The sequence below is a fragment of the Echinococcus granulosus genome (genome assembly GCF_000524195.1).
Source record: "Echinococcus granulosus chromosome Unknown EG_S00007, whole genome shotgun sequence".
In the NCBI taxonomy this organism is placed as follows: Eukaryota; Metazoa; Platyhelminthes; class Cestoda; order Cyclophyllidea; family Taeniidae; genus Echinococcus; species Echinococcus granulosus.
In genome coordinates this window covers 487474-515317 of record NW_020170387.1, presented here as the reverse complement: position 1 = coordinate 515317, position 27844 = coordinate 487474, and the positions used below count along the sequence as shown (strand labels likewise).

Sequence of the window (27844 nt, the reverse complement as noted above, 5' to 3'; positions counted from 1 at the left end):
CTACCTATGATACGACTGAAAATAAGCTCAACGAGCCATATGTAGCATTAAAGTGTTCTGGTAAATTATCAGCATGCATCCCCGAAAAAATGTTAAAAAGATTGGGTTTTTTATGTTTTTTTCTATTTCTAGTACATACCAAGGTGATTGAGAGAGCACCATTTTAGAGCCACCCCATCTAGAAAAGGTGATTTAACTGGGCCCCACCCAATGTCACGCAAACTGGGCTGTGAAGAAGATGAAAGATGATGACCAACCGAGAGAGCGATTGGATGACATCTTTACCAATCACTTGTTGGGAAGACGCCTATTTAACGCCCACGACGCGGATGCCGGGTCATTCCACAGGCTTGAGTATGGGGGTCTTACATGGAGTCGCTAGAACGAAATCGGTGAGCATTTACTTTTGTGGTTTCTTGTTATTCGGCTGCGTTGAGAAATGGGTTAATAAAACAGTGCATTTTTACTACGTCTTGTAAAAGATAGTAATTTGGTAATTATTTTAAGAGGCAATGGTCGACACCAATTTGTACCAAGCCCTTTTGTTGATAGACAAGCGAGTAGGAAACCATAAAAGTGTATTCAAGTTAGAAAACAGTCTTACCATTATCAGACTGATAAATTAATACATGTTAGTAAGAGGAATTGGCTTTATACTAACGGGAATACGCATTCAGTTGCAACCATTTTGCAGTTTTACGGCCTTTGTGTATGCTAAGTTTTTTATAGAGGAGTAACTTGTGTTTAAATAAACCTCTCGCAAATATGCCGAGTTTATGTAGGAATCCTAAATAAGGCCATTTTAGGCCTATTTCACAACGAATTTTATGCAGAACTTCAAGGCTTACTTTAAACTTAATTGTGAATTACACCCAACGTATTTGCACACATGAAATCTGTGAACCCCAAAAGCACTTTAACAACTCCAGTTTGTAAATATTGTGAAAACCTTTTTTGACAACTAGACCGGCTGTTCACTGGCAAAATATCTTAATACAGCTACTAACGCATCTTTTACATTGATACTTGAATTTGGTTCCTATGCGTGCCATTGGTTTATCTAGGGTGTACCATGGAGCGTTTTCTCAAATGCTACTACTGGATTTCCGAGCGTCTTGTGTGTGGTGAGGTAACTTCCCACAGATTTGTTTGTGTAAACTCTGCACGAGTTATTTAATGACCCGTTTTTTAAGTCTTTTCATTTGGTTGATCCTGTCAGCATGGAGGATTTGGATGAAACGTCGTAATAAGAAACTGGGTGCGTCTCTCTTTCATGGAATACTATATTTAAGTATTTTGAGCTTCCACCCGAATATACACAATGTGTGCAATTTTTACTTTTGTGCGTTGTTAATCTGTGATTAATAGGTAGCCGACCAAATGGTATAATGCTAATGGGTTTGGTAGAATTGTGTAATGCAACCAATCCTTTCCTGCTCCCTGTTTTTTGGGGATCATTTCAAAACTCAAATGGAAATTTGACCTAATTTTAGATGAGCGGATAGTTACATTGCGCCAGTTGTGCGGATGTCTTTTTCTCATGGGATGCATTGTTGTCTATGTCGCCATATGTGAAAGGTATAAATGTACATATATATGACTTTGCGGATTCATGTCTTTTAATCTACCTTTTCTACTAGTGCTCTGCGCGTGTTGTAAAACGGTGCAATTATATGAAAGAGTAACAACAAGCATTCGCGCGTTGAAATAGATTTTCGGTGGTGATCTTGTTTTTTTTTTTGTAGAGGTATAGGCCGATTAGTAAATCCTCTATTCACATGGGTCGGATTCTCTATTATTACAATTGTCTGTATTATTATGAACTCTCTCTGGACGCATCCGGTTTCGAAGGTATTTTTAACTTAGAATTCAAAGTCTTACAGATGATTAGTCTTGTTAATTTTCTTCTATGATTCAAGCTAGCTCAATTATTGCAACTTACCAAGCCTTGTTACGGTGGATTTTTTTGCAACCATCTAGGTATTTTTCCAAAAACTTTGTGCACAAACAGTATTGGTGCTTTTATATTTTCAAGTGTTTTTTTGCATTTTTTCAAAGCCTGGTCCAATGAATTGTGATCTTACCAACGAAATTAAAGGGTGGATGCAGGCATTGATCGTGGCTTACCATTACCTTGGCGGCTATGGTGTATGTTGATATAACTAGCATGCTTCTCTAAAAAATGACATTTATTGAAGGCCTGTTAAGGATCTTTCCTTTATGCCTTATCACAGTTAAGAACTCTGCGTTGAAGTAGTTTGATGTTGTGCTGTTGCTGTCGGAAATTTGTCGTGTATCATCTCAAATGCCTACAGCTTGGTATAAGTACCTGATATTTATGAGCTTTCAAAGTAGATTAAATGCACACCATCCATTTCGCCAAAGCTTGTTACCATCCAATAAGCACATATTGTCAATGTTATAAAGTCCCACTAATCAATCCAATTAAACTAATAAATGCATGCTTCGGAAGTATCTTAAAACGAGTACAGAGTAAAATTTTGGAATCAAATTATTGTATTTGTTTGAGCTCTTATTTCTGTTTGATCGACCAGGTACTGCCCATCTACATTTTGATGCGTATATTCGTATCAACTTACGTTACTTTATCCGGCTTCGGTCACTTTCTCTTTTATTGGAACAAATTTTCTCCCAAGGTAAACTCCAGCTTATTATCCAGACCGCGATTGTGCATTACTTATCGTGTCGTTGAACTCGATTTTGTTTTATGGAGTCTGTATCAGAGTGTTCTTCGCCCAAGCACCTCCTGAGAACTTACCTCGCGCTCCTCTATCGATATGCTCAGGTAACGCTCTCGCCTTTGTGGCTCACCGTATATTTTAAAGTCGGGCCTCGCCTTTGTGTATTGGCAAGGGAAGGCCAACGACTTATTAGGTGCTTCAAAATGAATGCGAGGTTAGTACTTATGTCGCACAAATTAGATTTAGAAGGTAGAAAATGTCATCCCAACTCTATATGCAATACATCAACCATAGTTTTATTTCTGATGTTGCAAATCCAGAGTGATGAGACTCATGCATATTTTAGTTCCACTTAATAAGGGTTTGCTTATCACTAAACTCAACTGTCAAACAATTACTGGTCTCTGCTTCTGGTGAAAGCATATTAGATTTCATGAAATAATTTCATGTTTTCTATAAGTGAAAACTCATCCAATTTCCCGGAAAATCAGAACCACGACTTGTTCCGTGAGATGTTGTATTTTTTATTCCTTCGAAGGTCTTCCTACGAATGAATTTTCTCAACATTTCACTGTGCTTGAGCTTGCGGCAGCCCTATCTCCTCCACTATTTTGTTGGTCTCATCTCATACTGCTACACAGTGGTGGCAATCACCATGACTTTTTGGCTTGCACTCACACAACTTTTCATTGCGATATCGAAGTCTGTGAACGAGAAATCAAAGATTCCAGCGTTTATAATTGCATTGGTTGTTTCGACTCTCTTCTCAGCGGTGCTTAAAACACACAAATCACTTTTTAATACCATATTTTTCTCTAAGTAAGCTCGATATATTCATATGTGAATATTTAGTGCATTAAGTATTCATATGAATTTTGTCATTATTCGTCAATTAGAATCCAATCTAGGGTAGGTTACTTGAGTTTTTAAAAATTGAAAAGCCACAAGTGAAAGCATTTTAAGTATTTCATGACAACTTGTTGAAAGATGTTTAACATCCTGCCCGCAAATATGCAGTCACTCCATGCCGTGTAGGTGTAATAGGCTTTCATCCCTCTACGAAATATTCATTCATCTTCGCAGAATTGCTGGTTCAAGAAACAAACAGTTTTCAGAATGATGAGGTTTGAAATGGATGTTAAGATGTTAGAAGAATAGCGCATAGTTATTTACCTCATTCTCACCTTTCCTCATAAAAGTGAGCCTGCTATGGTAAATAATCATTCTTCCCCTCTCTAGACCACTTGGTTGGGCGTTACAATCAGTTGAAGGCGAATGGCTGGCCCGTTGGTCACTTGATCGTTATTCGTCCCAATTCGGACTCCTTTGTGGATTCATATTTGCTCAGTGTAAGCAGAGGTGGAAATTCACAAATGAGAGCTCAACGAAATCTAATAGCGACCGCTCTTATAAAATGAGAACTGGTCTCTTCTTTGGAACGGGCATCGGCGTCATTGCAGTATGTTTTTTTCTCGTAAAAAGATAATTATCGGACTTATACACTATTTAAATTAATTTTCCTTTAAAGCCGGTAAAGTGGGAATGGCAAAATTTTAGTTCAGTGTAAGTATAAGTTGCTTCTACTAATTGTCATTAGTAGAAATTCTATCTCAATATTTTTATCTGGCAAATAGATTAAACTGATTCTTATTCCACAAATGCCTATTTTGGACAACAGTTGTATTGCTTCATTTATTCGCTCATTTTTTTTTCAGGTTTATATTTGCTACTTTTCTGTTACAACGAATCACAGCACCTACGTGAAGTGGCATCCGTATTTGTGTTTTATCCCTGTAAGTTTATTTGGACATCAAATACTAAACTGAATGGATACAGCTTTCCTTTTAGCTAACACCGGATTTGTGAATTTTATATTAAACTCATTTCAAGTCATTACAATAAATAGGCGTTTCTTAAAATAATCAAAAATATTCGCTTGTGATTTGGTATCAACTTGGCATTTCTTCTTTATAGATTACTGCCATCATAATTCTACGTAATATAACAGCCTTCGGCCGAAATCATGCTAGTGTATTCTTCTCATGGTTCGGTGCATTCGCATTAGAGGTAAGCGATGCCATTCATAATAAGAACATACATAAAAGGCTATTTATCCTTTTATAACAAAAGACCAAATGCTAATTCCTTATTAGCTATGTTTTGGCCACCTTATTTTGCTTTTATGTCCAACTTTTAGGCAGTAACGATAGCCATTCCAGAAGCATTCATGATATAATGCTGTGCAATTACGGCAAGAACATGTCATTTACTTAGAAAATGCCCACTTATGCAGGCTTTGCATTTAATAGTAGTTTTTATTTGATTGAAGCGTCTGTCGTTAAGAATGTACAAAATAAAGTACTCATTACCGGAATATTTGTAGGTAATGCGAGATGGTAATTTATATTCAGCAATTTGCCCTTATTTGTTGATCTATCTCAAGCTCATTTTAATTCGTTTTTTCCTCTGTTTATCGTTGACAGCTTTTCATCCTACAATACCACATACTCCTCACGAGAAACATGAGAAAAGTGTTCCTGGTCTTCACGAAGAGTCGGATCATCAATGGACTTATTATTACACCTTGTTTCGTCACGGTCTCTTATTGGACTCACTTGTTGACACAAGACATTTGTAACATAATTCTTCCACCACACGATTTCTTTCCCAAACCACCTCCAAATCTTCAAAAAGTTCCAAGCAATTGAAGATGAAGGTGTAAAGCAAATTTTTTCTCAGGCTATTTGTGGAAACATTACTTCTTTTTTTGTACGAAATCTTGAATGTTTCTTTTAATGGAAAGTGGAAATAAATGAATGAACGAATTTACTTAATGAGTTAATGGTACTAAATTGAATAAGTATTAGGTCCATTGTTTAGGCATTTGTACTAAATATAAACTGGAAAAAAATAAACTTTCTACCACAAATTATGCGTGAGCTGAGTTTCAGAAGTACGATGCAATGTCTGATCGCCGGTCAGAAGCGAGTATTGAATACCCTTCAAGTGTATTTGGTCCAGTAGCACAAAGAATGACTACCCAGAGTCCCCTGTGGTTTTATTTGCACAAGCCCATGTCCCAAGATGAAAGGACAACGGTTTGTTTTGAAATGTAGTGAAGGTTTCGGTGCAGTGTATTTGCATTGTGATCTGGCTCGCGACGTAATGCACGGCCTCTGTAGATTGTGGAGTACCCATGAACTTCCGCCTCATCTGTACTAGTGGAGGCCTTAATGTGGCACCTGAGTGGTTTCGCAGTGCTGTGTGCATGCACCTCATAGTTCAGATATTGGATAGGTTAAATTATTTGAACTAGAGGGGGCATTTAATGTCTTGTACACAAAGAAGTGTTATTCTAAAATTGCATTTGCGAGGTAAATAACCCGTTGGGCGGTTTCATCTGTTTAGCATGTCATCCCGGATAACTGATTATGCATGACAGAAAGAAAGCAACTGTGGAAGACTTTACTAAGAAACGATGCTACTCACTTTTCTTGATATTTGTCCTGCCATATTTTACTTTCAACAGGAAAGAATCCGCAAATTAGGTAACTGATATTGGTGAATTCCACTGTGCAGACTTACTCCCGATTAAAAATTGAAAGTCTTCATCATTTTTAATGGAGCGCTCAGATAGTTATTTGATGGATACGTTGTAATTGTGTGTTTCAATCATTGTGATAGCTAAATATTTTGTGCCCTGAATATTAGCTCCAGCAAGGTAGTAGTCTGGGTTAGTGGGACTAATGCTTTTGCCTTGCCCAGAAATTGGCTAGGCTCGTTCTACCCAGATGAAAATTGCATTCAGATGTGGGTTTGACAGCTCACATAATGAGGTGGTAAAATCAATTTATCTTTTTTGATTTGAGATTGCACTGAATAGTGAGAAATGAACTTATCATTAAAATGGATGTGGAATTTACAAATTGGAGGGACTTAGCTTGCAGTGTATGGGCAGCTATTTAACTACGTGGCCTCTTTAGTCTCCACAAGTTGTACTCCGTCCAAGCGGCATGGCTTTCCGACCGTGCCTGTGACCTCCCAGTCCTCTTCTACATTGAGATGACTCTAATACAGCCTATTGCGACTTTGAAATATTATAAGTATAATATACAAAAAACTGTTTTAATAGAGCGGTATGCTGAACAACTTGATAATGTGTCATAAAGTTGGAATACAGTATCTTAAAGGCCATAGGTATGACATGCTCAGTCACAACAATGTATCCCTCTACATTGGCTGATTAGCCAGCTACCTGCTAGTAGGCATTGCCTAAGGGTTTTTCTGAAGTAAAACTTAGGGCTTCTATTTAATATAATCATTTCAAAATATAGCCAGTTTATTTGACATACAATTGTAGGACCCTCTCTTTCGTATTGGTCCAGAACTCTGTTACGGTAGTTAGTTTGATGGGCTTAGCACTACAGCGTCATTGGTTATTGTACACAGCCTGCACATTGCATGAAAAGTTGTGTACTTACGGGCGGAGAGACCGTATCCTAATAGCAGACCGAAGATGAAATCCTTTCGTCTGCGTCGGAACGCTTCTTTAGTTTACAACAGCATCTCGCCACTACTTACGTTGGATTTGGCAAAATCTAAAAACCTAAATTCTGCATTCCACGGATTCAGTGGCACGGTGCTCACGCAGCCTGAGATCGCTAAGCTAATTGACGCAATGAGATGCGATGAGGTGGAAACATTTGAGACCTTCTGCTATGAGCACATTCAAAACTTTAGGGTTAATGTGGTGCTGACTCACTTACCAGTAAGTTTTTTTGTAGTATTTACAGTAATTTAAGCAATGATTGTTATTTTAACCGTTGTATGAAAGCCTATATGGCAGCCTATGATTAGAATGCAACAGCTATTTCCTCAAACAAAGTACAGTTTATTACTACTTTTATTCCTCACTCGATTCGAGCTGTCGAGTATATAAATTTTTGTATTATCATGAAATAATATGGCTTTTTGACAAGGTTGCTAAATCATTAATGTGACTTCTTTGCCCGCACAAAAGAAAATTATAAGGAATGGATATAACATTACCATTTCCAAGTAGCGATAACCGTTTAATGTGTAGCTGACGTTTATCCATTGTGGAATTACTCTGTAGTTCTGAATCAAATACTAGGTTGGATAAATTTAAAACATTTTTGCCCTTTCTACTTTCTTCCAAACACAAATAGTTAAGTTTGCTACATTAAAAGTATCATTTGGAACAGTTTTTAAGGATTATTTTAAAAGCAAAACCGCTAAAATACTTGAATGCTGCAACCTCAAAAAGGTCAAAAAACGGCAGCTGTCAACGAAAAAATGTGGCAGTGCTTTGTCAGTTAACTGATCAACTGTTCTCGAAATTCCTTTAAAATTTTTGCCTAAAGTCGCTGTTGTAGGATAGTAATTGTACAAAGCTGTAACATTCAGTAATTTTTGCTGCAAACCTTCGGGTGACACCTCACTTGGGAAGGTGAATTTTCCATAGATATCATGTTGTACCTCATTGCTTTCAATTCTTTAGCGATTTTTTTTCATGTGGACAGATATTTGGTGGCTTATTACTACTCTTACGAGCCAAAATCGCTTAAGTGAGATGAAGTCCTCTTACTTTACCCGTACTCTTAATGCAAAGTTGCTCAACTATCATAATTTTAGGTACATTGTTAGTAGAAAGTTTGGGTAAAGCAATCCCTTTTTAGTCCAATTTTGGATATCATGTCTTTACAATTCTAGTGTGTGGAATACATGGCATCTACATTTTGGAAAGCTCTCTACGGCGTCAACTTATTGCATTTGGCATGCATTTTGTCAGCGCATTCCATCATTGGCAGCATCCTAAAACACGATGTCAAACGCGTCCTAACAAACGTGCGTGAGCTTCTTCCTGATTTTCGAAGAAATTTTACCAAAAATACAAGTTCGAAATTTAACATATATGTATGTAGTTCTATGTATGTGTAACGCCCCGAATCTTTGCTGAACCGTTGCACAAAAGTAGAAGACTAATTTTGTGTACAATCGTGAATATTTTTCAATCCCAATGCCTAAAGAAAAATCTTGGAAATTGAAACGAATCAAAGCGGATAATACAATATTGCTGATAGCTGGGGTAAGGCTGTGGTCACTCAAAAATTTAAAAAAATTTAGTGTAAGCTTTTCTGAATTAAGAGATCTTGACTAGTTAAAAGGTACAACCAAAATCGAAAATAAGAGGGAAATCCAACCGGCTTGTCATTGCTCAACTAAGTAATGGGCTCATGCAATTCCCTCGGGACAAAATTGTTGCCTTTTGAGTCTCCCTCAGATTCGTAATCAGCCAAAATGGGGTAGTAGAACATATGCGGGTGACGTACAGAAGGGCTGGATGCCAACTAGTATGGTCTGAGAGACATGCTGCAGAGCAGAAGCACAATCCTCGGGGACTGAAGTGCTTGTGTGGTTTAACGCGCAAATAAAAAAAATACTGAATAACTACATCCTTATACATTCATTTTTACCGAAGGGGATGTGAAGTAAGCTCCTATCTTTGTCCTCTTTTTACAACACTATGATTCCAAAAAATCAACCTGTTTTTAGATGGACAATTTGCATTTATTCTTCTTCCCGTTTGAGAATGATTTTGCCACCGTAAACGCTATTATTCTTAGTATGATATGAGAGCTGCCAACATTTAATTTTTAATGCAAAAATTAAGGATGTTTTAATAACTTAAGGGCAAAATTTAACATTACATTACTAGCCATAAAGAAACCCATTATTTACTCATTAGGTTTTAAAAAGAAGTATACCCGATTTTAACTTTACCTTGTGATTTTGACAGCTCAAAAGCAATGTAGTTAAGATATTTGTTGTTTTGCAGCTTCATTACTGGAAATATGATGAATGATTTAAGTAGTTAAGGGAATTTACGCCACCCTGCTTCAAAAGATCACAAAATCATCTGGATTATTAATATTTCCAAGGTGTGAGCTAATCTATTGCTAACGGTGAGGCCGCAGTGAACCAACGAATGAGTTTGGAGTTGGATGGATTTAAATCCAATAATTTGGCTAATTTAAATTTGCTTTGGTAGGAAGAAGTTTCGGCCGTCCATATTTGTGGTGCTTTGGGCGACTATGCGGGTCTGCGGAAGCTGCTTAAGGCAAACTTCAATCCCGCCTCACAGGACATTGTACGTTTTCGCATTCATCATTATAAGTTTGAAGCTCCCAAAAGAAATAAATGTAGGTTTGAATCCATTTTATTTTAAATAAGAAGATTAGAACGATTTCAGTAAAGTAAATGAGGCTTATAATCGAGTTAGCGACTTGCGAAGTTTTGTTTTATTGACATAAAAGAGGAAACGTTAGACAATTCCAAGTTTATAATGGGGAATACTTACAAGGGCTCTTGCTTGGATGAACAAATAGTCATTCTAAAAACTTATTTGTTAGCTACCTTACTTGTGTAACTAGGAGACCCACCGAAAGGAAATAAATGTACACCCATTTCAAGATTTTTGTCATTAAACCCATACTATCACCCAATTTTGCCCGTTGTGTTACATTTAGTTGGGTCGTACGCCATTGCATTACGCCACTCAAACCAACCTACCCATGGTAGTGATGCTGCTGTCCAAGGATCCTACTCCCATACACATTCAGGATAAAGTAAGTAAACTTCATGTATTTTACGTATTCTAGCAAAAATTCATCTCGATTCTCTTGTTTACTCCCACAATTTTACGTGAACAAAATAAGTAAATCGCAATTAAGTAATCAATGATTTTGTAACAATTTGACTTGACCACTTGTTTTAGTTCACACATATTTTGCCAAATTTTAGGGGAGATGTGAAGTTTTTGACCGAGTTTAAAATACCTGCGATAAACTAAAATGCCGATCAAATAATAGGGTTTGGGTTATTTCAAACAATGCGAGGAGCACAGTACCGAACAAATAGGTTCTACGGAATTTATTCAAAATTGGATTAATGAAAAGTGGTGTTTACTTCAAGCATAGATTGTAGATGCTGTAATTTGACGGTTTCATGTTTCCAAACTGCATGCAATATCTCGGTGTCCTGCAGACTGGTCTCCCAGAGTACTCATTCTTGCTTGTCTTGCAAATGGTCATTTCAAGTGGAAGACAAGCTGCTTCTTCCGCCTAAAATTAGAAAATTTACACAAATTTTTAGCAGCCAAATTATTTATTTATATAACTAGAATAATTAAGTAGATATCAAGTAGAAATCCATGAATTTATTTGCTGATAACTGTGTTTGTGTGGTTATTTGCTTTGGGAGATAAGGGATGAAATATTATAATGCTAATCATGAAATCTGTCTTCAATAAAGTTTGGAAAGCTGCCCGTGGATTATTGCCTAAGCTATCAGCCCCAAAATATTCGAGACTTCCTCAACGAACAGTCGAAAGCGCCTTCATCCGCGTTCGTGACGGACAATGACGAAGTAGAAATGGATGTCATATCAACGGTACTAAGTTTCTGTGTCCCACTTTTCCATCTGTAGTATTTTTATGTCCGGAATGTAGTAATCTTTGCCATTATAAAATTAGTACAGTCCGTTTATTATGCAACAAAATTCAACAAACATTTAGTGAGAAAGTTTATGGTTACTTAAAATACACCTTTTACTTATGGTCCTTCCCGTAAGTAGAACATTGTGATAACACGATGACAGACGATATCGAGAGTAGGGAAACCAGTTATTAAATATTCTGAAAAATTTTATGTCCTAGAATGGTGCAAAGTTTGCGAGATTTATCTGGCGTTATCTTTTTTGATGTAATTAAAGTGGGTTCATGTTTTTTGTATTAATCAAAGAGGTCTTGTGTGGTAGCTTAATGAAATGCCTTCTAGCATGGCTAAATAATAAATCTGTGCTTAAAAGCCTCCACAAATTGAACATTCACGCCATTCATTAAGGCAAATATGATGCAGAGCCATATAAAATAGTATTATTAACTATATGGCTCAGTAGAAAAGAATCTTTTTGGTGCAATGCTCCCAAAAACTCATTGACCATATCGATTCTGGAGTTTACACCGAGTCTAGTGGAATACTTTTGTCTGTTCAGTAAATGGAAAGCGGTGGTGATAAAAAGCATCTGCAGTAGCCATCATTGACAAAAAAATGAGCAAATTACTGCATTTTTTCATTTATGTACTTACTATTTGCTCTATGGATACAATATTCTACAGTCTTTAGGAGTGCATTCTCAATCCATTTTGTTGCATAAGGCATTTTAATGCACACGTTGTAGTAAATGCTGTGCTGACGGAAAAAGCGTACGAGCTGCTGCATATATGTATACAGGCTGGTGGATGAGGTATATTTGATTCCCAAGTCAGTTGCATATTTTTTACTTATAGGAACAGGAAGAAACCGACTCTAACTTGAGCATGGCATTGAACTTTGAGGCCTATCTTTGTACCCAAATTAATCCACTTTACTGGTAAGTTTTAAGTCAATATGCCAAAAGCATGCACAGCCTCAAACACCTTGATAGTTATTGTTAAGGTTAACCCACGAAAGCATTTGTTAATACCTCTTGTCAACACTCGTGATCGGACAACAGTGCGTTCATATTTCTGATCCGAATTAGTGTTTAAAGTACAAGAGGAGAAGTACAGGCGTTCTAATTTAATGTATTTTTTCTTAACACCTCAGCTACAAAGGTCACACATACTGCGAATGTTGCGATGATGCCTTCAACCACGAAGTTTTCAGTGGACATGCAGTGTTAGACAAACTGGTTGCAAGCCGAAAGGACCGATTTATTAAGCGGCCGACGAACACCTTCGGACAATTTGAAACACCCTGCTCCAGTGTCATGGCTGAGGTGAATTTTATTGCCTTAAAAACTGCGTATTAGCAGCATGCTTGAACTATACTGTTATAGTGATGAGATAACAGATAATAATAGGTTCATTAAAATTTTTTTTTTCTACCTTAATAGTTTGTGAGAATGACAGATGATACACCAATGGAGGACTTGGAAAAGCTATTTTTTCGCATCTGGAAGCTGCGAAAGCCCGGTCTAGTGCTGTCTCTTCATGGTTCAGTTCCGATGGGGAAGGCATCCCAAAAGCGCTGTTATAGCCTGATTTTTAGAGTGTTTCAGAAAACCTGTAAATTGCATCTATTTTTAAATTATGCTGCCATATAACCAGGCAGATTTGTCAACGTATTCACTAAGTCGTCAGAATTACTCATTTGCCAATTAGCTTTTTCATTCCAATCACAATCCCAATCAAAATGGTAAAGACAGTATATGAATTAAAATCTCCTACCTTTAAAATCCAAATTATCTTTATGAAACAAATGTATCCTCTAGATTTCATATTACTATTTGGCACTCACTCACTTCTTACTATGCAATTGTTTGCCTAAAAGTTTAAGGTATTAAATAGCTTGTACTAACAATATGTAGATTCCAAGCAGACTATTTGGCTCCAAAGGAACAAACTGTACTATTTTTTTATTTTAATTAGTTGCTTCTTTTTTGCCTACAACAATTATCTTGTAATAGAAATTGTAAATTGTTTTGTTGGGGTTATAATATCACTTTGAGAAGTTTTAAGCTAATATTTGATTGAGATCCAACTGCGTGCGGAATTTCAGTAACGTGGATTATCACAGATGGTCAATATGGTAGCGTCTCGGAAGTAATGTCCCTTGGTATGTGCGGCTATGTTGAGGCCTATAGGCTGAAAAGTCTGCAAGTAATTGGGATAGTTCCATGGCGACGGCTGCCTTTTCAGTCGCATCTTCGATCCTCAAACTATATGGTAGGTCCTGAGGCTCTTAGAGCACACGTAAGATGCTTTTTTTTGTCAAAAATTTGCACCCTTGTCATATAAAAAATTAAGCTTATTCCAAAATGTTTCTTTCATTAACAATTAAAGGCCCCTTACATCCACCTTACTTAAGTGCATAGAACCACAATTGTATTTAGTAATATTCATGCGTGGTTATAGCCCATTTTAATCCACTTTAAATCATTTCAACCATACTTTGGTTCTCTGATGTGGGAAATAAAGCTTTCAGGAAATATCATGTCAGGAAACGTTATTTCTAAAATTATCGAGAACGGATTAATATGTTTCATCACTACATAAAATTGTTGCATTCCAATTTTTCGGTACTCTTTGATATGACTGCATAAAACTCATTATTTCTACTGTTTTGGAACAAAATTGTACCTTACAATGATGGTAGATGGTGTAATATTTTTTGCTTTACTGACAGTTTGAACACTCCAGAATGTTTTATTTGCTTACATATTTCTCTGTAAAAATTCAAAACAAAAGATTGGACGTCGTTTAGGAAAATGCGGGGCATCGGGAAGGTCGACTTTTGGTGTATTTTACTTTGAAGGCAACACTTTGGAAAGTGCAAATAATCTCTGTACCACTATTTAGGGATCGACTCAAGTTGAATTCCCTCAGAAGGGCTCCAAGACCGAGCTGCACACTCCACTGGCGCCGTATCACACCCGGTACCTATTCGTTGACTCGGGCCCCAAAAATGACATTCACTGCATTCAGGAATTTCGTACTAGATTTGAAGCTTGGCTCTCAAAAATGACGTTTCGTCCTGAAAGCTGCAATCTTACTTGTGAGTAAGCTTATCACATGATTTTAATTATGGAGCTGAAATGTGATTTAGGCAAGATTGTCTTAAAGGAATCGTTTTATTGCATTATATTAATAGTAGGGACCAAATTACTGCCTGTTAAATGACAATTGATGATATAGCCATGTGCTCTTATGAGTTTTAATCCAAATACTCAACAACCGACATTAAAAGTCAAAGGCACTGAATTTTAGTACCACCAACTTCCCTATCGTTAAAATTACCTGCCCAATTTCTCACTTGTTTAACATACTCTAATTGCATGCACATATGCATTTCGAATGGTTCAGGCAATCATTAGATGGGAGCATAAAACACGCTTTTTATTGACAGTAATTATTTTATATTGTGTTTTACTAGCGGCACAGTGATTCGCGTACATTATGCCAGCATTTGTAGTAGAGGAAAGATGATTTAACGCATTTCATAGAAAATCTACATAATAAGTAGAGCAAAATAGCATTTGTCATAGTTTTGTGTCTCTGTGTAAAGAGATGCTCAAATAGATCTAAGTGCATTAAACATTTTCATTGAATAATAACCTAGATGAAAAGGAAATTTCTGACCCCAACAGACACTGTTATCTATCCAGTTGTATAAATGTATTTTAGAGGTTGGTAATACAAAGCAGTTTTTTATAGACAACACCCCTGTTTGTGGAATTCTGGTCGCTGGAAGACCTGAGGATGCTCTGGGAGTTTGCGAGGCTCTAAAATGCAATATCCCATTTGTGGTAGTGGCCGTAAGTACTTATTCTTTGCTAACTGCAAATTCAAGGCAGATACCTTAGTGACTAATGCAGATTTTTTTTGTACATAAAGTTAGCCTGACCTAAAAGTACGCGCTAAACTTTTGATTGTTGTGACAATAATGACTCCGTATGTTTCGAACAACCTAGGATCAAGTTCCTACTTTGTGCTGGTAATCGACATGCTCAGTCTCAAATAAACAATATTTCCGGTTTCTAAGTAACAGAAATATTCTCAATATTAGCTAGGCAGAGAATCGGAGCCTACTACCTATTTAAGTAATTACACAATAATTGGCAGAAGAGTAACCAGTTGCAGTTACTTTTATCAGAATGAATGCAAATCCTTTAAAGGGAACCTTACATGTTATTTCATGCACTCCAATAATTAGAGATCATAATAGTAGTGAGCACACTTGTTTTGTTCCTACTAGTTTCTTAAGCATCTCTTGCTGCATCAGATTTGCTGCGCTGCTAACCTGAAGTCATTGCAGTGAAATGATTGGCTATCTAACTGTACCTCATCAGCTGTGGCGCCAACAGGAGACGAGACGCAGTATACTCGCAAAAGCGGCGCCAAATCAATTTGTAATCGCCTCTAAAAGTCAGAAGAATATTAGCCACTAGGATCGGTGCAAAATGGAGTCAGTGGCAGTCGTCTGCTGAATGACATAATTTTTTTATTAAAAAATTATTTAGGACGTGCAATGGGCATAAAAGTGATTGGGATTAGTAATTTACAAACGCGGTTTCAATAACTTTCATAGTTTTCCTTCGTTTAGGCAGTTTATGCCTTTACTTTGCACATTTTGTTTGGGGAATTTGCTCCATTGATCCACTTAAACCAACATTTACCAAATTCGATCATTAGCGATCACCTAATGCAATAATTATTTAACGATCATTATACTGCTCAAACTAAATAACTAATGAGACTGCGAAAAACTTTACTTGTAAAAGACAATACTTTAAAGTCACTCGCTATGATACAGGCAAATAATGATTCCCTTAGATGTTAGGCTATTAAATTTAATAAAAATTATAAATAGCTAGACAATTTTCTTGTTATTAATCTCCGTACTCTTTAAATCAATTGTGTTCTTTTATTTGTAAAATCAGAAGAGGTTGCGACAAACATACTTATTGCGTGCACTTTGTTTCTCCATGCAGGATAGCGGTGGGCTTGCGTCCATAATCGACCAGTGTCTATCAGAAACGAAATATATTCGCGAAATTAGCCAGCATTACACGGAAGAGGCATTTGGAATCTTTGGAGCTGATCATGAGAGGTAGTAGCACATTCCTTCGTCCCCAAATGAAAAGACAATTTTATGAACAGTAGTCCAGCCATCCATTTAAGATCGCAAATAGTGATGCTGAATCACTCACTTCAACCTTCGTCCTCAATCTTCTTTTTGATAATTGGTCCCTTTCCTAGTTAATAACTAAATCGTTTTACCCTCTACGAGCAGTTCTTTATTTCAGATAGGCGAGTCCAGTCGACTTCATATGTCCTTCAACATTCCCTATCCTGAGTGTAAATTAAAAAATTCATCCCCCTTATTTTTCATTTTCGATTTATAACCCGAACCACTTTGATTTTGCAGCACATATAAATGCTAACGGGACTGCAATATTTGTTTTCATGATAGATTATTGGAAATTATGTTGCAGTACTGGCCAGAAACACATCTTAGTGAGGAATTAACTGCTTTGGTGACCTCTATTCTTGGCTATTCACACTTGATGCAGTTCTTCTTCGCGGAGTCTAATTCTGATGCATCACTTGATGGAAAGATTGTGTCAGCGCTCATAAATCCCGGTAATATCTGTTTATGATATTCCAACGATAGTAGATTAAAGTAAAACATCGAATTCGTAACAATAGAGGAACTGAATTTTTTGTCTGTAAAAGCACATATAGTTTTATTTTATGAAAAAACGCAGTGAACACAAATTTGTCTTTAATTATGTCTGTTGTCATTCAGCCCTATTCCAAGATGTCAGCAGGAAACAATCGTGGAAACCACGGCTAAAATTGGCGATGGAACTTAATAAGACCGACTTTGTTCTGGAAGAAATTTTGGCTGACAGTCAATGGACAGTAAATGCCTCTAATAAAACAGTTTACGATTTTTCGTAGCCTTTAATTACTCTTTATTATAGTGCTTTAGTTATATGGCAATAAATGTATGCATTCACCAGTTTAATTAAGTATTTCGTCACCTACCTCATAAATTAAGATGTTGAAATTTTTAAAGCAATCAACCGTGTAAAAAGGTTATTGAATTTACGTAATTTTATAGCTTGAGGAAATTAGTCCGTTCGCTAGGAGCTGTCTCCTTACAAACAAACCGCAATTTCTGCGTCTCTTTTGCGACGCAGGCCTTTATATACATGAGTTCGCAGATCGAAAGGCAGTTGAGGAGCTATTCACCATAGAGGCGCACAGAAATGTAAGCAGTTTGATTGTTTAGCCAATTTGTACAAGAAATAAAGCCAAGTTTACCCTTCCTTCTATGTTAACTCGTTGGTAAGACACTTTACTCCTCATATGATTGGTCACTAGACCGCGACCGCCTTTACCATTTAGTTGCATTTCCCCATGGTGTAAAAAACAACTCCTTGTGCTATTTAAAAAACTCTAATGAGTATCTAAAGGATATTTTAGTAAGCTACTAGGTTTTTTGGGAGACGTTTAAAAAGACCTACTGTGGTCAAATGAACGCTGTTTGCACCAAGCTTCCCATGTACTTTTCTCCTTAATTTTAGCAGTTAATGCAGACAAATGTTTGCTAAAGAGTTCTCATGTCAGGATGCAAAGTTTAAGGGGATGAAATTATTTTTGGATAAATAGGAAAGGGATATTTATGTACCTAATGGAATCCAGAAGAGTATGCTTGAGTTATTCCAAGTTAAAGTCATAAGTATAAGTACATCTTAGCAAATATCTTTCATAGCATTGAGTAGGAATCATAAAATAGGGCATCAAAAAATAAGTCGCCTGTGTCTATTTAGAAGTTGAAACTGTTCATCGCCGAATACTTGAATGAAGGAGGCCAATACAATGGTGTATTAGCATTTGTACTGTATTTCCCTATTCTCCTTTTCAGACCGTCGGAGGAAGGGCTTTGAAACAGTTTTTTCTGTACTATAAACGCAAAGTAAGTGAATGGCTTGAGCGGAATGCATGTTTTGTGGCTTTTTTAATTTAAAATGCGACTTTGTAACGCAGTATTTACTCTATCTATTTTCCTATGTAGTCTTATTTTAATATTTTTCCCACTTTTCATCATCGGCTTTTGCAATTTTCATTTTGCAGTTGGTACCTCCCATCTTTCGCGCACGATTCTATGGGCTGCTGTATTTAATAAAGACTTGTGGTTTGTGTGAAACTTTCTAAAAAACTAAATTTGCCTTATTTAATAAAAGGTACCAGCTAATATAACGGTGGATATAGTGGAGCAGACGCTTACGATTATGATGGGACGCAAGTACTTTACTCATGTCACACGCGGTGGTCGTCGATGCCGATGTGTGATACGGAAATCGAAGGAAGCCTCGTCGAAGAAACAAGGTACTGGAAGCATTTAAACCGACTTCACCCTAAGTGTACACAATCCCCCTTTCCGTTCTGTCTAAATATGTGACTGTGCACACTTATGTACTTTAACATTAGACAACTTTTCCGAAGAAATTGTGGTAGCCAGGACTACAACGGACTAGGTTCGCTTTCTTATTCCTCTGATGGGTTTCAAGATAAACGGACTACCGTATTTTATATTTTTAATCTATCAGAAAAATGAATGGAAGTCTATCAGATGATAGCTTGCGATTCGTTGAAATTCACAATGCGCCTACACATTTGAACATTTTTAAACCAAGACATATTGAACGCAAACTGATACGACTTCGCTTATTAACGCAAAACAACTGTATAATTGTTTCTAAGTCATTATTTGAATTTCACGGCTCCCATATTTTTAGTTGAAGTAATTGAGCAAACGTCGTATCTTCATGAAAACGAAAGTTACGTACAATACCTCTACTTATGGGCGCTTGCCTCGAAACGCTATGAGATAGCGCGCTATTTGTTGATGATGCTCACTGATATAACTGCGGCGGCGCTGTTCGGTGCATCTTTTCTGCGTCGAAAGGCACGAATTTCGCGATCACCAACAGACAATGAGGAGTCGAAAAATTACGCCCTGTGAGTTTCTTAGTGACCGATTTGTCAACTGAGGATAACTAATAATTTTCATGTCATACGTAATTGTGAACAACTGAAACGCAGTTCAGTGACATAACTTCGATTCTTTTACTTTGGCATCCCCCTTTCGTCTCACTGGTTTGCTTTGCATTTATCCAACAAATGGGGTCATGTAATCCTTCCATGAGCGGAATCTTCATTGCAAAACCCCATAACTTTTCTCAATAATTACCTATATATTAATAAAGTATTGTTTGTACTCATTAAAAGGTATGCAGTCTTTCAAGCAGATCCGCATTGTTTGCCAGTCTGTGGCAACTGGTTGGAAGCAGTCGTATCGTAAATGCATTGGTTGAGTTCTGAACAAAAACGGGCATATAACGATTCTTGTTTAAGGAGTGCTTACATTTACTTAATTTTGACCGGAATAGCTTTAAGTATAATGTGGTAACTGATTTTTCTCTGTTAAATTACTTTGTTTGGTTTCGTCGACAAATTTAGATGGAACATAGTCTGCAAAACAGTTTACGTTTGTTAATCAACAGCTATCGCACTCAAAATTTCACCCAATGTAAAATTGTTTTATTTAACAGTAACTCTTGGACACTTATGAGCAACCACTCTCGATCTTTGAGTGAATTTCGCCCCAGTAAGTAGGTCTAATTCATAAATGTTTGGGTGCAGAGACCTTTGTTTAGATGACTAAATGGAATTTCATACTTCGTTTGTTAGTTTCAATCAGTCTGAAATACTACCTATATGCTTGAGCAAAAATGTTTTAGGGCTATGGTCACACAGATCAAATGGGAACCTAGATTATAACTTGAATCAATTGCTTGATGTGCTTTTTCTGTATTAGAGACAATATTCATGACTGGCTGTATGCATTGCTATCTTAATCACCTAGGGTAACCTTTTTTGAATAGAGAAACATACATTAAGAATGCATATGAATTCGCATAGTACTGAAGTTTTCTTAATTTAATAGGCTTTTATTAACCCATGAAGAAGAGGTTAAGGAAGCTGTTTGCTATTTTGTATAACAAGTATTTAGGTGCTGTTATTCGTATAATTAAATGGCCTGGGGGCGGTGGGGTTTCTCACTAGCCTGGATGCACGGTGAAGGCTGGATACAGAACCAGGTAGCCAGCAGTTCGAGTAGGGAAACGCATTTATTTTTTGACAGAATAGTTATAACACAAAGGTTACAGTGAGGTAAGCAGCCAGTTATGCAGAGAAGCAGTAATAACAACAGCATTAGCAAAGCAAATGCAGTCCAGTACCTCAAAAATTGAAGCTGTCAGCCGCATGAGTGCCACTCAGTGATATTTGAACTCTAAAATGAAGAAAAATGGGAAACAATTCCATTATTTAATTTTCAACATTTACTGTTTATAATTGTATAACTTATATTCCATTCTTTTCTACTATCATCAGTGCCTTCGAGAACATCGCCCTCTCTATTTTAAACCAATGCTACAGCAGCAATGTTGAGAGCACAATGCAACTTCTCATAATGGAACGGCAAACATTCGAACAGCTTTCATGCTTTGTGATAGCGGCTGAGGGCAACTGCAAACACTTTATGGAGCATCAGGCCTGCCAAGAGTACCTCGACCGAGTTTGGGCGCACACCTTGCTCGTGAGAGCCGGCTCGATCAAGGTAACTAACTGTACCAGGTGAAAATATGGTTCATGTGGATCCCGATATAACCATTTGAAAGGACTCGGTTTAATTTATATGGCCATGACGACGTAAATCGTGTACACATATTCTAAACCGGATAGGTCTGAGTCTGTCGGTACTTACTATTCTACTCTATCCTCTTTTCATACCATTCTAAGCTCTTTAAAGTTGTGGGTAGAATCCAAAGTGATTCGAGCTCGCTAGCTTTACGAAATTAATTTAGCTTGATTTTATATCCGCGGAAGCTTTTCACAAAATTTATTTGTAGTATTTTGAGAACATGAGGTTAAGCGATGAAACACTCAAAGATGTATTGCGTTTAGAAAACTCTTTCTTCCTCACTATGAAGGAATAACCGTGATTGTTGGAAGTGATGAATTGAAGTTGAAGCACCAAGATAAACCAATTCATTTATACTTACCACAACCGAAAAAATAATGGAAAGCACCTTCATGCATTATAGGTAACGATAAGCTTTAAATATTATCCACTTGTGCTTCAATTCCTTTGCTTTGTAAAATGCGCCATTTTAGGCGTTTGCTGACTTGTAAGGAAAAATGCTACTACCACTCTAAAGTTATGCAAACACATCACTGATAATCCCTGAATGAACCACGCACGTGTGCTTTTCTAAGGCATTACTACATCCCCAAGAAACGATGGCTGTTTCGTTTGTGGTGGACTGCAGATAGAAGTGTTTACCGTGGATTTTGGGCCGACAATCAAACAATTATGGAGGAATCCATTTACTTGACACGATACAGCTTAAATGTATGCTAGAAGACTTCTTCAGATATGATCTGGACTAATTAATCCGTGGGGAGAAATTTTTATTACCTTAAGTAATTATCACCTTTCTTTGTATTAGATAATCAACTATGGAATAGAGTAGACAGCTAGATAGTAAACTGAGATAGAAAAGGAGGCAGGCAGATTGCAATATGGAATTCTTTGTCTCGTTCATGTTTTATCGATATTCATTCCATTAAATGAGGTATTTTAAGAAGCCCTTTATAGTTAATTAAATTTACTGTAAAATCCTTACCATTCTGCTTAACTGTCTTGTACTCCCAATCCCAGTCCGTTTCCTTTTCCTCTAGCTCAGACATTTCTTCAGAAACTCCGCTTATTTGTTTTTCTCTTTAATTGACGATCGGTAAAAGCATATGATTGTTATCAATAGGCAACTTGACAAATCATCATGAATACGTTGTCATCTCATACATCCATCAACGCTGATGTTCATCGCTAACGTGATTGGCGCCTTTAGGTATACAAGAGGCTGTGCTTTGCCATTTTGTTTAGCTATAGGGGAAAGCAGAAAAGTTTCAAAGGACTCTGGTTTGGATTCACGATTTGCAAAGTGGCCGAAGTAGTGTAACAACTTGGGGATTTTTGGCTTTCTATCAATCTGGAGGTAAAATTTGATGAAAAAACGAGTTAATTTGAGTTAACTTGAGTAATTGGGCTAAAATTCTCGTTTATTAAGTCCTAATTTAATTTAAACAGGCTTTTGAACTGGATTGACTTATCGCAATATTGTAATCACAATTCGTGTGGGGTTTTGTGCCAAAAATACAGTAAAATTTGCAGCTTTTCAGCAATTATTTCTTGAGATGTTTGGACTTTTAAATAAAGTCTATAAGCTTTTGTGAGCTTAAGAACTCCTATGGCTTTTTCAGTTCTTTTTCATTCTCTTCGTTGGTATTGCCTGTCCACCCGCCATTCCCTTCATTGCCGATTATGATGAAACAAAATATGCGCAGAAATCTTCCGACTCTGTTGATGATGTGAGTCATCGCCATTGTGTTACTACTTAACTATTACAATCAGTATCGGACACAAGAAATGTTTTATGAGTAACTTACACATAGGTTGGCAGCCGAACAGTAAACACCACATCTGCAGCGTTCATATTTTCAATATCAGCATTAGATCGAGGAGTAACGGAGTTTCATAACCGTTTCGAAGTACGTATTTATCAGGATTAAAAGTACCTTTCTTTTACTTTCGGTCTTGGCGGATTTCAAGATGGGTAAAAATATGCAATTGAAGATTTATCACAATAAACTCGTTGACTTCTATAAGGCTCCCTGCGTACGTCATGCATACCAAGTTGTAAGTTCATTTGGCCACTACTAATTGCTTGCTTCAACGTCCAGTAAATGGCTTTAAAATAAGATAAATATTGACTCGAGTAAAGTTATAATGCAAAATTATTGGGATATTAAAAATGCGCCATCAAGTTTTTGAATAGGTGTCCTTCTAATTGCACACGCTTCTAAATCATAGTATGATTCAATGCTAGTTTTTACTCTATACAACCCTATTCTTGCATTTACAGTCCCCATTCCCATAGAGCATAGCAATTCACTAAAATTTTAGTGAATAATTATTTTATCACTAGATTTGATGAGCAGAACAATATTTTATGCTGCTTACAATTTTTTTGCTTTCCTCTTTAAGGTGGCCTACTCAGTGCTCTTCTGTCTTTTCGCAATAAAGCTTCAATTCGAATTTACGTTATCTAACTACGGCTGGATGGCTGTAGAAACTGCTATCATCCTCATGGCGACAGCTCACTTCATTGAATACGTCAAAAACGTAAGGAATTGTTCACTTTCGCAGCGAATTTGCTGAGTCAAACATATATTTGCTCGACACTTACAAAGCGTACCAAAAACTGCGGCCGAAAAGCACTAGAAAACTTGGCTTACACAAATATACTAGATCTAACAATTCATTGTGGTATAGAATTTATATTTTGAATATTAGTGCAAACAATTACGGTAACAGCTGCATCAGTAGCCGTACAACAGAAATTAGCTCAATTTAAGTCACAAATTATCAAGTATTATAATTCATCATTACCATCCATTATAAGACTCTAACAAATTGGATATCATGGCGCAACTTCATCCGTCAACGAATCAACCAATTTTCATCGGCCGCTTTCGCGTTTTATGTGGTTGGCGTAACGCTCCAGGTCATTTTCATCCTTCCAACTCAAAGGAGCTTTGTCTTTGAACAATTCAGTCGAATTTGTCTAGCATTCGGCGCCGGCATACCCGTTCAACAGCTCCTTCTGTTACTTTCTATTCATCGGTATATCGGTCCCAAATTGCAGATGATCAGGAAGATGGTACGTTTATTTCCTTTTTAATCGAATCTCTATTGTGACGTTACTGGCTTTGTTGGTTGTGTGATAGTTCAGCAATGTTGAAAATAGATAACCTTCTCACTCGTAAAATTTCTGTTGTTCTTAGAAAGTAAGCGATAAGGCAACTTTGGTATTTTTGGAATAAATCTGAAAACAGGTAGCTACCTAACGCGATACCAAATTTCTCCACAATTCGGTGGCTTTACTATGTTCTGCTTTCATAAATTACTTTACTTTCCAGATTTTATAAATTTGACCACATGACTTTCAAAAAAGTGAATCATTTGCAAAATAACTAAGGTAGTATCGTCACACTTGCTCTTTCGACCTTTTTATTGCAGGTTGTGAGGGATTTGTTGCCGTTTCTGGTGATAGTTCTCATATTTTGGAGCATGTACACCATCATCTTCTCAGTCGTTATCCTGCGGCCAAGCGGCTCTTACGATACCTATGGTGCCATCTCTCGCCTTCTTCGCATTATGCGATCTGGATTCTTCCAGATGTTTGGCGAATTCAATCTCGAGGAGCTTCTACACTATTATGGTTGATAAAATGTTTATTTGAGTCTGTTTGAATGCTGCATTTCATTCCCAACTAGTAGCTTTAAAGTTTCTAGTTTAACGCAGAGCTGCTATAACTCCATGCAATAGGAGTTTTTGGACTATTACAAATAAAGCTAGGCTTTTACCTAAATCCATTGCAACATTCACTTTCACTATTGTCAAATAAATAGTCAAATCTTCCATAACCTTCATTATTCTCCGTTTGATTGCTCTTCTCCGTCATGTTTATAGGAAATTCAACCTGTGGAAATGTCACAACTTCCGGATGCGCCTATCCATATTTTAAATTCCTTCTTCCAATACTCCTTTCTCTTTTCACCTTGACGACGCACGTATTACTGATTAACTTGCTTATTGCAATCTTTACGTAAGTATTTCAGTTTAATTTTCCAAAATGCTTTGCCTTTTTGTTAAATACCACGACTGTGTTGACTTTTTTGTGCGTTGAATAAATTGTGCAAATTTTGCTGCTGATAAGGACGTTTCCTTTATGTTGCTTATCGGGAAATTGAGCATTGAAAGGTGCGTTTAGAACGAGCGACACCAGATATTCCATCACCCTAGGCTCTCTTAAGCAGGCACGCTTGGACATCTATTAAGTACAAGTTCTGTTTCTGATTACTTTATGAAATTGTCCTTCACAGTCAAGTTTATTTCCGCAATGGAAAATTGGACCTAGGACTGTTTTGGTTAAGACTTTAGGCTAACATGCCGTTGATTAATTCATAAGTTATTTACATAACCATTTTCAAATGCTTTATTTAATGGCTATGTTATTTAAAAGGCCTTTAAAATCGAACCACTTAAATTATCATCTAGGTTCCAGCTAACGATGATGGAGAGTCAAAAAAGTCGACACTGTCTGTAATCCTACTTCGTCATGTGTAGGCGTCAGTTGCTCCTGTAAATTAAACATGGTAGCAGTCAATAGGTACTTTATTTTTAAGGAGATAAACTGTTTAAAAACTTATAAATTATATGCTGACAAAAATATCTTTCGTCAAGCGAATATTTGCGTGATGAATTGTAATATGCTAGTACTTCTAATCCATAGTTTCATTTGAACTACACTTACTAAATTAATTCCTTAATAAATGCAACCAGATCCCTCTGAAAAAAGGCAAATTTCTGTTATTATATTCCAGAAAAACATATGATGATATGGAAGCCGAATCTCAGCAACTCTGGACAATGCAGAGATATGCGTTGATAGGCAGTATTCTCTCGCAGTCAGTCATGCCTGCAACTCTCTCCATCTTTCCACTGCTTTACCAATGTTTCCGACGTTTTAATCAAAGTCATGATCACAAGGATTCCTTCAAGCAGAAGCCATTTCGTGAGAGGGTCTTTTATATAGGTTTTACTCTGAATTTTTGAATCTATTATTGGTAGGTATCAAATCTGTTTTATGATTTTCTCGTTATCGTAGTCTCCTCATTTTCAATGAAAACTTGATAGGTGGATGTCCCACTTCAAAACTGTTAGTTGGGTGATTCTATGTGTTGTTTTCCTACTTATTTTAAGTAATATTCGGCCTAAGTTTTAGCACACATTGGTTCACATGGCTTTTTGCAAAGCCGCACAATGTCAGCTTGCAATACATTGGAAGTTTCTCGTGAATAATTTGTCCTTTAAGTTGTGTTGAAAGGCATCTTGTATTTGACTAGTTGTCTCACTGCAAAACAATAGCTCAAAATTCACTTATAAAATTCGCAGGAAAAGAAGTTAATGATGTATCTTTTTCATCACATTTCAAAACAGGCGATTTGATCTTAACGCCTCGTAGATTGAACTGGTTAGAAACCTCACGCATTTTTAAGCCTTAAAAATTCTGGTAGGATGGTTGATCTATGGTACATCTTAATTTGCTTCTAGTGTCTGAAATCCCAGTGGAAATATTTTGTGATATCCATTTACGATAAGCTTTAAGCCACCGTGAGTATTTATCCTTGGGGAATGCGAGCATTTTAGGCATTTGATAATACTTTATTTGGTGAGAATGATGAGTAAATAAGCCCGCAGACTTTTGGTGAATGTATATGTCATTGTGCATATTAAACTTAACGATTAATGATAACTCGTGGCAAATCCATCCATTACACCATTAAAATAAAAATCGGGGAAACTTGGTACAAAGGTTATTCAGTATCCATAATCTCTGTTTATTTTATTTGTGTTTCAAGAGAAATCTTTTCGAAATTCGCCTGCTCATGAGCGCCAGTTGATAAATTGGGAGAAATTAAATGCCTTAATAATCACAGGAGGTCAGAACTGTGGTGAAGAGACTGAAAAAGAGAAGAATGTTCAGAGGGCCTCACGAGGGGCTGTGCGCAGTAATCAGGAGGACCATTGGCATCTCCTTAATCGCCTTCGACCCGCAGACATCAAGACCGGCCTTAAAAAGCCCTTGCTTGAGCAGAAAATCGAGAACATTGATAAGACTCTGGAGTCTATTATGACACTTGTGAGTCCGTTGTTCTTTAGATGTTTTCTTTGGGCATGTTGAGGTGGTTAACCTATTGGGTTATTGCTGATTGATTATAAGTCTCATAGTTTGTTGAAATTATCTATCTTAAGATTCACGTAAGTATCGTCGAACATTCATTTATAATTGAAATGACATGCAAATGGCATTCACCAGTCCTCTGAGAGCTGTCTCCTCCCTACACTCACAATAAACTTAACTGAGCAAGGTTATCGATGTCCTTAGTATGGCGCCAAATTGGAACGTTTCTTTTAGATCAGAAACAAATGTCACAACTCGCCATCTCCAACTTCATCTACCGCAAAACGTGAGTGCTTTGTGGTTTGCAGAAAGTAGACACTTTCAAAGTTTAACATAAGACTGAAGTGCTATTATGGGAAGTCTCACATTCTGGAATAGGTAGTCAAGTTAGAGGAATTTATGAATACAGTAAAATTTGATCTTGGCATTTTGATCTCTGGTTCTATCAGAGGGTTGTAATTAATGGAGACTAGTCAAATATTTCAGCTGGTATGATCTCTGCTTTGAAGTTTTGAAATTTTATGAACTGAGAGGATTGAACACTCAGGTAAACATTGGATAATACACAAATCCTCTCATTCTTTTTGACTAGGAACAGCAAATTCTTGATACTCAGCAGACAGACACTGTGC

General features: G+C 36.9%; 2 protein-coding genes across 2 annotated transcripts in view; both read left to right on the top strand. All coding sequences in view use genetic code 11, as the record gives it.

The window, feature by feature from the left end:
• Positions 1-356: 356 nt before the first annotated feature.
• Positions 357-5410, top strand: EGR_01772 (CAS1 domain-containing protein; the record flags this gene model as incomplete). Its single annotated transcript, XM_024491021.1, has 12 exons — positions 357-392; positions 1065-1129; positions 1194-1258; positions 1494-1578; positions 1746-1851; positions 2059-2148; positions 2556-2657; positions 3241-3434; positions 3942-4161; positions 4418-4495; positions 4677-4769; positions 5186-5410. 12 exons carry the CDS (start codon positions 357-359, stop codon positions 5408-5410), a joined length of 1359 nt encoding a protein of 452 aa, XP_024354477.1.
• A 1808-nt stretch (positions 5411-7218) lies between these two features.
• Positions 7219-27844, top strand: part of EGR_01771 (Transient receptor potential cation channel subfamily M member) — a gene marked incomplete at both ends in the record, with an annotated part of 22778 nt that continues 2152 nt past the window's right edge. The window contains 26 exons of the mRNA XM_024491020.1: positions 7219-7470; positions 8436-8639; positions 9775-9873; positions 10253-10351; positions 11037-11174; positions 12073-12155; positions 12371-12542; positions 12660-12795; positions 13343-13518; positions 14125-14320; positions 14980-15080; positions 16257-16375; positions 16739-16908; positions 17075-17190; positions 17393-17542; positions 18200-18250; positions 18519-18663; positions 19074-19296; positions 20734-20959; positions 22666-22773; positions 23450-23587; positions 23868-24125; positions 24485-24686; positions 24938-25073; positions 25852-26042; positions 26968-27170. Of these exons, the coding sequence (XP_024354476.1) occupies positions 7219-7470; positions 8436-8639; positions 9775-9873; positions 10253-10351; positions 11037-11174; positions 12073-12155; positions 12371-12542; positions 12660-12795; positions 13343-13518; positions 14125-14320; positions 14980-15080; positions 16257-16375; positions 16739-16908; positions 17075-17190; positions 17393-17542; positions 18200-18250; positions 18519-18663; positions 19074-19296; positions 20734-20959; positions 22666-22773; positions 23450-23587; positions 23868-24125; positions 24485-24686; positions 24938-25073; positions 25852-26042; positions 26968-27170 (4092 nt within the window). The remainder of the gene's footprint in view (positions 7471-8435; positions 8640-9774; positions 9874-10252; positions 10352-11036; positions 11175-12072; positions 12156-12370; positions 12543-12659; positions 12796-13342; positions 13519-14124; positions 14321-14979; positions 15081-16256; positions 16376-16738; positions 16909-17074; positions 17191-17392; positions 17543-18199; positions 18251-18518; positions 18664-19073; positions 19297-20733; positions 20960-22665; positions 22774-23449; positions 23588-23867; positions 24126-24484; positions 24687-24937; positions 25074-25851; positions 26043-26967; positions 27171-27844) is intronic.